Below are 13,988 nucleotides of genomic sequence, written 5' to 3'. Positions count from 1 at the left end.
GTACGGTATGGTCCGCAACGATCAGATAAACTTATACCATTTAGTCTGCTATATATATAATAGACCTATGTATATGTGTGTGTGAAACGTTGTTAACGAGAAACTGACGGCTTAATCGTTAACGCTACAATTTATGAAAATCAGATATGACAGACATTAACCATCAACACTCACTGAGAATGAAAATGAACATGACCTTCTGCTGTTGTCTGTTCTATGGTCGGGTTGTTGTCTCTTTGACACATTCCTCATTTCCATTCTCAATTTTATACAGAATGTGGCGGCCGGGATTAAGCATGTTTGTAAGCGTTCAACTCCCCCTTTAGCATTTACCAGTCATGTAACAGCACAACATAAGAAAGAACTGTATTTATCACTTGCAAATGACTTAAAGCAATAGATCGATATGAAAACCACAAATAAGTAATTATCAGAAAAGATTTGATATATGTGTATATGTTTATATGTTTGTTCGCAGTTTTTTTCAAAGCTACGTCAGAATCAATTACAAATAATATATATATCTTGTTCTCCTAGACTTTTGCCGTTGGTTAAGGGAATTATCGTTTTGAAATTTCCTCGGAGATCAGTTTTTTTTGTCATTGCTAGATTAATGGTAATACACTATTTTTATCAGGTATTGTACTATTTCCCCCTTATAAAGTATATACTGGCTCAAACTTTTGCGGGTTCATCAGTCAGCATGACAAAATAAAATCACAAAAAAACTAAACTGCGAGAAAAATTCAAAACGGAAAGTTTCTAACCAAATGGCAAAATCAAAAGCTCAAACACATCAAACGAATGGATAACAACATGAACAACTGTCCTATTCCTGACTTGGTACAGGCATTTTTTTCATGTAGAAAATGGTGGATTGAACGGTGTGTTCCCATTTCGCCTTAGTTGTGAATTCCAGGTAAAAAAGGTAAAAAAAATACTAAGGCGAGATGGGAATTGTACTAAGGCGAAATGTGAATTTAGATGAAAAAATTAAATAAACAAATTAAAGCTCTGTGTTTTTATAACAACATAAACATTAAGTAATTAGGGATTTGTGTCTCTTGGATTATTATTTTAACATTTATTTATAAAAAGACACTTTATGATTTAAAAAATTGTGATTTTAGAAGAAAAAAAATCTATAATTAAATATTATTCAGTATCAATTGTATGAATTTCCCACTGTCTTATTTAAATATATTACAGAAATTTTAAATAAAATAAATAAAATAATAAATATTGTTTTTAAAATTGTTTTAATTATATATAATAAAGATAATGCATGGTACTCTTTGACTTCTTTAAGCTTGGTCCAAATATAAATTTACCAATGATCAGGTCATTAGTTAGCTTTGTCTACATAATTACTGAATCAAACTCAGCAATTGGCTTGGGATAACTCTCATTTGTCACTTCACAATCTATGGCTTGCACATTTCTTTATAATTAATAATGATAATTGAGAACTATTCACATTCTTCCATTAAGTATAAAAAAGTGAGTGTACCCACTTAAGGTATATCAGTTTTCAATTGACCATGGCAGGAGCAATGCTACATGTTGAGTTCCTAGAGACCAGTAGAGGAGGAAGGCATTTGATATGGAATGGCTACACACACCGCCAGAACAACAAAAGAGATACTTGGATCTCTTGGAAGTGCATAGACAGAAATTGCAGGGCTACACTATGCACAAGAAATGATGTCCCTTCAAAGATTGGCCAACCAGACAATCACCTACCAGACCATGCATCAGTCAAAAGTAGAAAGATATTAGAATCTGTTAGATCTAGATGCAGATCAGAAAATACACCTATACCATCAATTTATGATGAAGAAATTACAAAACTCAGAGATGCACCATGGGATGCCCAGACCCTTGAGACTGCACAAAAACTGCCTACCTTCGAAAGTAAGAGATCATCACTCTATCGTACCAGACACAAACTGTACCCAGGCATACCAAATACTAGACCAAGAATCCAACTTGAAGGAAAATTTCGCCAGACCACAAGTAGAGAACCATTTCTACAAGCTGAAGATGGTGACATCAACAAGCTACTCATATTTACAACTGCAGAAAATCTACGACAACTGTGCACTGCAGACACTGTATACTGTGATGGAACTTTCTACACAGCACCACCAATGTTTGACAGCATTTTCACCATTCATGCATTTGTTGGCACAGCCATGTTTCCATTGGTGTATTCTCTGCTACCACAGCGAGATGGTGAATGTTACATAAGATTCTTCAATCTCCTGAAAAACATAGCCAACCAACATAATCTCAACTTTCATCCAAATAAAGTGAGCCTTGACTTTGAATGTGCATCAAGAAATGCAGTATCTCATGTCTTTCCAAACGCAGAACTCAAAGGTTGTTTGTTCCACTACGCAAAAGCAATATGGAAAAAGACACAGGAATATGGGCTGCAAACTCAGTATAAAGATGTCCCAGATGTCAACAAACTCGTCCGTCGTGCAGCAGCTTTACCATTACTGCCCTTAGATCGTGTGGAAGACTACTGGTTACATGCCTTGGAAAATGCACCACAGTCAGATGCTTGCACCAAATTAACAGACTATATAGTTCTGACATGGCTAGAGGGCAGATACCCACAACCAACCTGGAACCATCACCAAACAGAAGGACCCAGAACAAATAACCATTTAGAGGGCTGGCATAACAAGTTAAAAAAGAGAGTAAAAACTGCACATCCAAATATATTCGAAATCATCAATGTGTTAAAGAAAGAGCAAGCAGCTAACGAGGTTAAGAAGGTACAATATGCAGCAGGTGGCAAGATGCGGGGAAAAGCAAAGAAGTACAGGGAAATAGAAAGATTCGCAACTTTGAAGGAATCACTACACAATGGTACGAAAGACTATATTCAGTATGGTGATGCAGCATCATACATCCTCAAACTTGGAAATTAGATGAACTTTGAACATTCAAATGTGTAAATTAGTGTCTTGTATTTCACAATATGAACTTTATGGAAATACTCATGTTTTATGTATTAGTGCTATTTCTTATGCTATTATAATAACATTGTGCTTTGAATTCAGTGCTGATTGAAATAAAATATTTGTTATGATAGTTTGATATTTGTCTTTATTTTTTCATTAAAATATGAAATATCCTTATCCAATTTGTCATCTCTACTAAGACTTTGTTTAAAAATATTATACATGAGTAAAAAAAAATACAATTTCAGGAAAAGAAGACCAACTAAAAATAACACATTTTTAAAAAGTGGGACACAAAATAGTAAACAAAAAATAAAAAAAATATATCTTCTTTTAAATAGTATTTCATGGTAATATTTGACATCAAAATAACAAATATCAACTAATTGCAATACAAACAAAACATAACTTAATTACAATGTTTACAGAAGCTCCCATTTCGCCTTAGTTAATTCTTATTTACCTGAAAATTTGTACTAAGGCAAACTGGGATTAATTTTATATATAAATTTTGACAGCTAAGGCGAAATGAGAATAAGCCGATTGAACCTGGTTTAATAGCTAGTTACATACATGTGTGACAGTAGATAGAAATCGACATAGGACATTTCGCCCCATGAAATTATGAAAATAATAACAACGTTTTTGGTATAAAATCTATACTACATATACTGAGTAAAAAGGTTAAGCAAAGAATATTTCTAATTTTCTATTTTAAAAAATAAAAATAAATTTTACTTCTACAAATAACAAATATATGAATATATAATTCTACCAAAACAAATGACATAATTTTCAATTTTTATATAATCCTAATAGTCAATTATGTGGATGTATAACATGTTTGTCATAGACCATGCTGTTGTTTCGTAACGTGTGTTCTGTATTTTCCTGAATGCATTGTTGACCGAAATTTATCAGACAAATCTTTCTTACACATTTGTTCAATAAACCTATGATACAAAAATATCAATCAAAATATATTTAATTGGTATAAACACGAACAATAATATGATGCAGTGCTGAAGCGATTCGTAAATAAAAAATAAATCAACTTCGGACATTGTCGGATAGGTCGATGAAATGAATCCGGAAATTCACTGAATTATATGTACAAAGGTTCGACGATTTACCTGAACTTAGACAGAAGTTTATGAAAAATAATCTTTAAAATGTAAACAGAAAAGTTTGAGAAAATATTTGATGACTGGTTAAAAAGATGTAACAAAAATGAGTTGCAGGGGACTACGTTGAGAAAAGTTAAAATGTTGACGTCGTCGAACGTCGAAACGTCAGAAATATTTGTGTGAGTGCTCCGGGTGAGAGTTTCTTAAGATTCTAAAGTTGATGAAAATGCGATTATTCAAGCAGGTACTAAAATAGAAATTTGTACACTTAATCAGTAAATCATGAAATTAGTTATATACTTGTTTTATATATTTCGGACGGGTGAAAATTATTTTATTGAGATAGTCCTCAAACTTTACGGACAACCCTCGTATATCAAATATATGTCGAAAAACATTAATTTATTCGAAAAACTGAACCGGTGTGGCCTCATAACTACACCAAATGTAGTTTTATTACTTTTCAACAAAACCATTTCGAAAATATCGATGTAATGTAAACTTACAATTGTTTTAAACACTCAGTGGAAATAAGAAAGTGTGCACATCTTTAAAAATGAGTGAAAACGAAAATAGTCAAGCCAAATAAAAGGAAATATAGTTTTATTATTTGAAGTAAGTATTTAAAATTTAAGTTAATGCCAAATCAACACTGTGGAGACTTTAAAAAAGAAACAAAAGTTAATATTTTGTCGAGTTGCATTTTGAATGTCAAAATATATTTGTCTTTTTCTTTCAATTTTAAGATAAAGCTATGACTAGGCAAAAAGTAACATCAAGGTAATGGCTTACAAAAGAAATCAGTGTTAGCCTGCAGTTATGTAGGTCTTTAAAAGTCGTAAAATAAACACCTTATTTAAATGAGCTTCTTTTTATTTGCACATGAACATAACAGCAAGTTATATAGTACATGTTACACATACTAAAATATATAGGTTGAAGTTATATACTATGGATTCATTATTATTCATGGGATACCGATGTTCGTGGTTTTCGTTGAAACATATGAACCACGAATTTAAATGTTCAACGAATCACAAATTTGCCATCAGGTTGTATATAAACTTTGACCAAACCACGGAATCAAATATCCACGATTTTATTTTTTTTTATTCACGAAAATAAATGAATCCCCAGTAACACATTTAATAGACACGGCACCTTTTTCTTGATTTGTCATTCAATTAATACAATAATAAACAAATAAAATATTACAATATTACAGAAAAAATGCATTAATTTTTGTGTTTTTTTTTTATCAATAATTTTTACAATTTAACTATAACAATCTACAATAAAAATTAGTCAATAGTGTTATCAAATAACCTGCGTATACAAACATGTTTATTACTAGACGTGATATTCAAAAAGACTCTGCATATCTCAACCTTTTTTCTATACCCTAGTTACTTCCCTTTAATGAAAACCTACATATCAGCCTTTGAAATAAATTTTAAGTTTCTCTCTATAGAAAGTATCAAAATCAGACAACTGTTTGTTTTAAGATTGTAAATTGTAGAGTATTTAAGAACAAAACAAGACTGTTTTCCTCTATGATATCAGCTCCAAATGGAAAACATATTCTGTAATATTATTTTCAGTGGAATTGTATATGTTCCTAACGGAATGAATGGTAACATTTTTTCTCAAACAGAAACAGATATTATGACATTTGTTTATAACAAAGATTCTCGTGGAACTTTTTTAGACGGAACAAATATACGTTGACAATGTAAGAGGGGCGGAATATTCCAGAGGGACATTAAAACTCCTAGATCGAAATTAAACTGACAACGCCATGTTTCAAAAAGAAAAATACAAACAGAAGAGGTACGCAAGACACAACATATAAAACTTAAGACTAAGCAACACAAACCCCACCAAAAACGTGGGGGAATATCAGGTGTTCCGAAAGGGTGGGCAGATCCGGGTCCATATTTTGCACCCGTCATGTAAACTGTTCCTTAGTATTACTGTTGACCGGGATGAAGTTTGTACACTACAATCCTAGTAACATGAACTCCTATCCTGATAACAAGGTGTTTAGAATCAGCTGTGAACTTCATCTGTTGGACATCAGAGGGGATCTTCAGTTGTACGACGTCTATTCCAGTAGTGATGTCCCAAAATATCAGCAAATTATTAAGACACCTAGAAGCAACCCATTTACTATCTGGTGATATTGTTATGGTAACCACCTGCAAAACAAATAGTGCACTTCTTTTATATTATGAAATTATTCATTTTTAGATGAGTGAAATATGTTCTGATATAAATAAAAGATATCTTTCCCGTTATGGCTCAAGAGCCCTTATCACATATTTTCAATCTTAGAAATAAAAGAAAAAAATGTCATGGAAACTATTGTTTTGATTTCTGATGGCTAAGATACTAATCTGTTATTTTATATATAATTAAAGAATGACTGTAATAGTTTTTCTGTCTATGAAAAATAACATTAAAAATGTGGTGCACACTGAATAACGCGCGTAACGGGTTATTTAACAGTGTGCACTCCATTTTTTATGCTATTTCGAATAGGCAGAACAAATGTTACAGTCATTTCTTATAATTTAATTCTTAAATCCATTTTAAACTTGAGTAAATCATGAAAAAAACGTTGATGACGTAACGGTCACATGACAAAATTATGTCTCTGGGCTAATAAAGGAAACGACGTCAGCCAAGCAGTTGACGAGTTACATCCAAAATTAAATTATACAAGAACATTAATAAATCTCAATATGATGCGTATCAACAATCCATTATTCTTGTTAATCCACAAGACACCAAATGACACAGAAATTAACAACTAAAGGTCACCGTACGGCCTTCAAAAATTAGCTAAGCCAATGTCGCATAGTCAGCAATTAAAGGACCCGAAATGAAAATGTAAAACATTCAAACGAGAAAACTAACGGCCTAATTTAAAACAAAAAAATTAACGAAGAACAAATATCTAACACATAAACAAAATAACAACCACTGAATTACAGGCTCTTGACTTGGGACAGGTACATGCATACATAATGAGGAGAGGTTAAACATGCTAGCGAGATCCTAATCCTCCACTTAACCTGGGACAGTGGTGTAACAGTACAACATAAGAACGAACTATACAAATCAGTTGAAAAAAAAGTTTACTCATCAGATGGATAGAAATTCAAATACTACACAGAGTCGATTATAAAGCTTGACTGAATAACACAGGTAATAAATCATTCATAGTTGTTGAACAATCTGTTAAATTATTGAATTTCAGAAAAAAAACAATAACATACGGATTTATAAAGTAATTTGCAATTGTAATTCAAAGTCAATACAGCATGGCAAATAGGTCATTAGAGACAGATGGTGACCATACCTACTTAAAGATACACAATTTAGGCAATATGAATCCAACACTATTCTTAATTACCTTTTAGTCAAAGATACTGACATGTAAAACTAAAATGAAGTAGGAAATGTAGGTCAGAGACCTTATTTACTTGGAAGCCAAAATAGTCTTAAAAATGCTACAATACTTTTTTTTTCTTTGGCAAGAGTAAGTGAACCATAAAGTCTTTGTGGTCAGTAAAATGAAAAAAAGGTTGTAATACAACATATTCAACAACAAATATCAACACAAATTGGTATCCACAAAAATCCTGAATCTACATGAGATAGAAAATTATTACTAGCAACACTTTCTGTTTCACATTTTAAATAGTTTTAAAACAGATTGAATAATTTCTGAATATACAATGCATTGAGTATAATATATATATGAATCAAATCATTGAAACTTTACCTATAGTAAAGTTGACTTTACCAGATAACTAAATCTAACAACAAACACAACAATGATTATGTCAATCAAAATGGAAAACAATAAATCTTGCTCTTGTTACATTGATATCAGTTGACACAAAAAAAGTTTTAAATAATCTTACCGAAGCTTTGTGTATTGTCTTTGGTTCTTTTCTCCCCACTGGGAAGCCAGTGTTGGCATCCCACACAATCATATAACCATCTGCATATCCTATAGCTACATACTGTCCATCGTTACTTTGTTCCATTGCTAGACATGATGTTCTCAAGTGGTCTGGTCGATGCATAAACATGATAAATCCTAGGTTTTCTCCTCTTGTTACTCTTTGACTACAGTTGCCAGTACTAATATCCCAAAACATAACCTTGTCACCAGTTGTGACCATCATGACATTTCCTTGATAGGGGCAGACAACTTCTCCTAGATGTGGAATTTTCGTGAGAACTCGAATACATGGCATTAGTTCTCCTGTTGCTTGCAATTTGTCTATAGCATAAAACCTGTGTTTATGAGACTGTGGTAAAAATCCTCCACTTTGCCTAAGACATAAGGTTCGGATATGAGCATATTCTTTTTCAAAAATTGTAACTCTAAGGATAAGATAGCGTTCTGATTTATTTATAGACAGATCTATACTTTCACAAGTCAGCTGCTGCTTCAACGGAATGGTTTTAGACTTTAGACTAACGAGATCTATTACTTCAATAAATTGATTGATTTCGTCAGTTATCAGGATACATAATGTCTTATGATCATCTCCCAGGCAGAAACTTAGAACGGGTCTAGCTCGTAATCCTTCTTTCTCAGATCCTTCTTCGAAATTAAACACTTTTAATGTTTGGGCTTGATTGTCGAAAACAATACAAATTGAATTAACTGCTGCTGATACTTTATGGCCAGTGATTCCAATGTAAATCTTCTTTTTAAGCTGACAACTATCCATTGACCAGATTCTCAAATTGTTGTCGTCTGATGAAGTTATGATGCAGTGTCCTTTGAGGTCAACGTCAAAACTAATGATATCCTGATGTCCCAGCTCTTCATAACCTTCTCCCTTGACATCTGTTCTTGATGATTGATTACCATCAGAATTTAGTAATGTTCTTAGCACCCAAACTTTTGCCGATTTTCTTTTGCTCACTGTAACAACTTGATCTTCAAGTATTGCCACTTTTACGATCTCATTATTTTCTGCCTTGAAATCCTCAAAGTGTTTTCCTGTCTGTGCTTCGTACATAATTAACTGTCCTTGGTTGTCACCTATGACGATTAAATCATATTTCCAGCTCACTCCAAAGCTTGTTACATAATTATCTATGTTTAACTCTTGGACAACCTCTCCATTAGAAATGTCGTACACAGCTACGTAGCCTTGTTCCAGCCAAATGGCAGCCAGTGCATGGTATTGTGCTACAGATAGCTGCATTACTTTAGAAGACCATTTCTTTGTGATAGAAATCCTGACCTCATCTAGGTTAACAACTGTCAAAGTATCATCTGATTCTCTATTACCAGTTCCTACAAGCAGGTTCTCATTAAAACCAACTGCAGCAAGACCTCTGGTAAAAGTATGATTTGTTTTCACAATTTTTCCATATTCTGCAGCACCAACAACATGGATTCTAACAACACCCTCTTGTTCATATTCATTTTCACTTGCAACAGTCTTAATAGTGAAAATAATCTTTAAATTGTCACTACTTGTAGTAATAATGTTAGAAACATCAATTGCTTGTTCTCTCAATGTGACGAAGTCAACTTTCTGGAAGCTGTTTGTATCCATTATTAGAACATCTCCATTGCTAAATAAAATGGTCAAATGTAAGAAATCGGTACTTAGACAACTCATTGTAGGGTACATCTCTTTTCCTAGATCTTCAAAAATGTCGGAAAACTTCTTCATGTTTGTAACGTGATTGTTTAAATGGAAAATCTGAAAGCTGTCTCTGCCTATGTTTATTATTCTTTTCGCGGAATGATCCAATATGGGTGGCATTACTGGCTTGAATCCCTTGTCATGGCTTAATTGGTTGACATCATTACTAATTGAATCAAAAACTAGGTACCCTTTTTGATCGACATCTGCCTCTTTCGCATGTGTCATCAAAACTGATTCTGAACCACTTGAAATGATATCATCAACATCATCATAAATCTTCAAAAGAGCTGACGAAGCATCTTTACTCGGTGCCAGATATGGAAATACTGGTAAAAGTAATGGAGACTTACTAGCATATACTGTATCCTTAGCTTGCTGTAGTAATTCCTTTAGATATTTCTGACTCTCCTTTACATGTAAATGCGACAGCAGATTGATTGAAAGGTTTGTTTCGCTGTTATTTCCAGTTTTTGAGACAAGGAAGAATTTTCTCAAGAGGGCCACCTCTTTATCGTTTGTTTTGTCTATATATTCTGTCATGTCGTCCACCAGGGTTGATAATGGTAATGATTGTATTCTCACTGTGAGAAACTTCAAATTACAAAAGCATTTTGACTTGGCAATTGAAGGATCTATCTGATCCCCTGCACGGGTAATGTGATGTGGAACAGCTATCAGTTTTCTTTGATTCTTCACAACAAGAGGTTGTTTAATGACTTGTCTATCTGCTTTCTTCACTGTTTTTCCTCGTCTGTGAAGTGTTATGTCCCTTTTTATACCATCATTGGCAATAAAATATTGTGCCAATACCTTATGTAATTTGTTGCCTGCACTGCCAGTTGCATATCTTTTATGAGCTGTCTCAGTGAACTGCCTATGATACCAATTCAATGTTGTTTTACCAAATAATCGTCTCTCGACAATATATTCTTTAAGATCATATCTTATCCTTGCTAAAAGTACTGGTGGCATTTGTACAATGCCATCGACTGGGGGATCATGATAGCGATATATATCATCTAATACTTCATCATCACAGGATAACACGTCATCCCATTCAAGATCAGAAATTCCATATTCGGCAACAGTAATGTAACCGAGAGCATGGCTTATTAGAACTTGCCCAAATTTCTTTTCCATGTTTTCAAACAGCAGGTTTATGGCTCCTTGTACGGAATCTTTCAAAGTTAGAGCAATAATTGGTGTGTATGAGTTCCAGTTAACAGCCTCATTGAGGATTAGTTTGAGGAATAATGGACCTGGACATTTTCTGAACGCACTGACAAGTTTCTTTTTTTGAATTTGTGTGACAGCTCTGTCCTTTTTAGCTAGATATTTGTCAATAATTTCAAAGCATGTTTTATCTGGTAAAGATGGAACTTCTACAAAATTGGTGGTATCTGGAAACAGTTTTTTTAATGTGTCCAAAATTCCATGTTCTCTAGGTAGTGTTGATACAATCATCCTCAAGTTTAGTGGGAGCTCTGTAGGCAGCCAACTTAACAAGTAAGAATCATCTTTTGCTGAAAGCTGATCTAGAGAGTCCAGAAGAATAACTATTGGCTTTTTCACCTTCGCTGATACACGACGTAAGAGTCTTGGCATGTATTCGACTAATTTTTTCATATTGTTGTACCCTACTGGCTCCATCCTTAGTTTTGCACAGTCAGCAAGTTGTCCACAAACTCCATATAGTACATCATATATATTCAAGCTATAAGGAGATGTGCCTAAAAATCTAATAATTCCAATGTGAGGCTCCTTTTCATACCACTCTGGGAGATTCTGCAAAATTTTGGACATAACAGATGTTTTTCCAGCACCTGACGGAGCATATAAAATAAGTGGCCTTCTGGACATGTCTTTGAGAATATATTTTTTTGCTTGTTGTAAAACATCATCTCTACCACAGAAAATTTCGCATTTAAGTTTACAAAAGTGCTGATGGTGAAGAACTTCTTGATAGTCTGTGTAATATTCTGTTCTTATCAGATCTTTTTGGTCTTCTCTGGCTTTATCAATAAGTTCACAAATATCCTCGATAAGATCAGCACAAAGATTCTTGATATAATCACGTTGCTCCACATGTTTTTCAGGATGAATTCCACCATTATGCCATTTAACTGGATACTGATGGATTCGGCCAGATTTCTTCAAAGCAGATGGAATTTGTTTTCTTATTTTCTCTCTAAGACACCTTGCCTCTTCATCAAGTACCATCTAAAAGAAGAGTTTTCAGATATAGTACAATGTGTTCATGACATATTGAAAAATGTGTTTACGTCTTTATGAATATTATTTGTATATTTTCATGACATGGTGCATTTGCTGATACTCATTCAGGTTAAAAGCTAGGCACATTTTATTTGTCTTTGCAAATTTTAATATCTGAGGAAAAAAGAAAATACGCTAAACTTGAAATTGATACTAAAGTATATAAAATTGATAATGGAAATGGGGAATAATTCTAGAGACAACAACCCGACCAAAAAGCAGAATAAGCCCAAGGCCAACATGTATGTTGTTTACATTTGTAAATCTGTCAAACTTGTCCATTACCCAAAACGTGTCTATTTTGCCCAAACGTGTCCTCAAAATCCCAATTCCCCCGAACGTGTGCTCAAAATCCCAATCCCCCCGAACGTGTACGATATTATTTCAACAAATGTGGTCAACAATTGTTGATCGATAAACATTTGTCTACTTTTTAAAAAATACAACAACGTCTCAGAACTTTTAGCGCTAATATGTTGTCAGCGACGTCAATAACATTTACGACAATTCCGGGGATCCATAATAAAAGACACGATTGTACATGTCGGGTTTCGATTGGATTCTAAAAACAAATAACAGTTGCTATCAAAAGACATGAATGATGGCACTATTACGGTATTATTACCGGAAATGAAAAGAGTAACGGAGTTGAAAGAGTATACGTGTAAGCATTAGTTTATTTAATGCTGGTTGTTTATATTTCACTGGCAAAACTTTCATGCATATTTTCAGCAAACATACAAATTGCAATTGATTGGTTTTGTATACAAAGCTAATTTTGTGTTATATACTCCGTTGATTTTTAATTACATGCACGAATTATTTTTTATCAGCTCTTTAAAGTATGTATTGGTATTAACTTTTTTAACAATAGGAATAAATTTGTATTTACCAGTATAAGCATCTTTAAGGTTGGTGACAACCTTACAATTTATAATCGTTCATTACTTACTATCGCTAATGAAATAAATGATTTGTGAAAGATGTATTAATCGACTTACTGAAAATAATGGATTGATTTATTTTTGGTTACTTAACATTTAGTGGCAAATATTTCATGCAAATTCAGGACGAGAACATATTAAAAATAAAACAACAGATACATGTAGGACTATAATAAAGACACTCCTCTTATAGTCGCCGTCACGTGAAATTGGTACCATGTTTTCTGGCTGAAAATTTTTAAACTAACAACCGCATTTATTCAAACTAACGTTTTTCCATAATTTGCGAAATTAAATATCATTCCAAAAATCAATCCAAGTTTATTTTGTATGGTGGTTCCGACATTGTTATAAACGGAAGTGTTGTCGTGGAGTCCCACGTGCTGTCTATAATCTCCAGTCTCTCTGAATTTTTCATAATCTTTATTGTTTTAATGCAAAAAGCGTGGGAAATTGTATCACATCAATTAAAAGGATATTACCGGAGAGTAACGAATGTTATGTAAATAAGGGATCCCGATAGAAACCAGCATGGCGGTTTCACAAGGTAAATAATCTTGAAGGTCAGGATTATGCAGTGCAAACACAATAAAAGATAGGACAGAAGTGGATATTTGGAAAGGCTTTTTCTTCCGCTAATGGAAAAACATCATCTCGAACGAATACGGCTGATTTAAAAAAAAAATTCGACAAAAATCACGGTGCCAATTTCACGTGACAACGAATATACACGAGAATTAGGGTTTTATGTCCCACATATCACCGGACGTGGCTGCGAACCTTTACACTTTTACGCCCGATGGATGGCAGAGTTTTACTGTCAATCGAAAGAAGGTCTAATTGACCAAATTCTTTTCTCGAGTCACACTTCGGTGAAGGATGATAGACACGTGTGGGGGAATGGGTACGTACGGGTGTTCTTAAGAAAATAGATACGATGCTGCGCCCTTTAGAACGTAGACAAGTTTTGCAATTCAG

At 33.5% G+C, this 13,988-nt stretch overlaps 1 protein-coding gene across 1 annotated transcript; it reads right to left on the bottom strand.

Annotated features, from left to right (window-relative positions):
* Positions 1 to 3,284: 3,284 nt before the first annotated feature.
* LOC143057425 (uncharacterized) lies at positions 3,285 to 12,012 on the bottom strand. The gene is made up of 2 exons (XM_076230729.1): positions 8,035 to 12,012; positions 3,285 to 6,300 (listed from the first exon to the last, which is right to left on the bottom strand). The coding sequence occupies exons 1-2, from the start codon at positions 12,010 to 12,012 to the stop codon at positions 6,073 to 6,075; spliced, it is 4,206 nt and encodes a 1,401-aa protein (XP_076086844.1). The 3' UTR covers positions 3,285 to 6,072.
* Between the last annotated feature and the right edge of the window lie 1,976 nt (positions 12,013 to 13,988).

This window comes from Mytilus galloprovincialis, chromosome 13 (assembly GCF_965363235.1).
Source record: "Mytilus galloprovincialis chromosome 13, xbMytGall1.hap1.1, whole genome shotgun sequence".
Taxonomy (NCBI): Eukaryota; Metazoa; Mollusca; class Bivalvia; order Mytilida; family Mytilidae; genus Mytilus; species Mytilus galloprovincialis.
The sequence above is the reverse complement of the archived record's forward strand: the minus strand, read 5'-3'. Positions and strand labels throughout refer to the sequence as shown.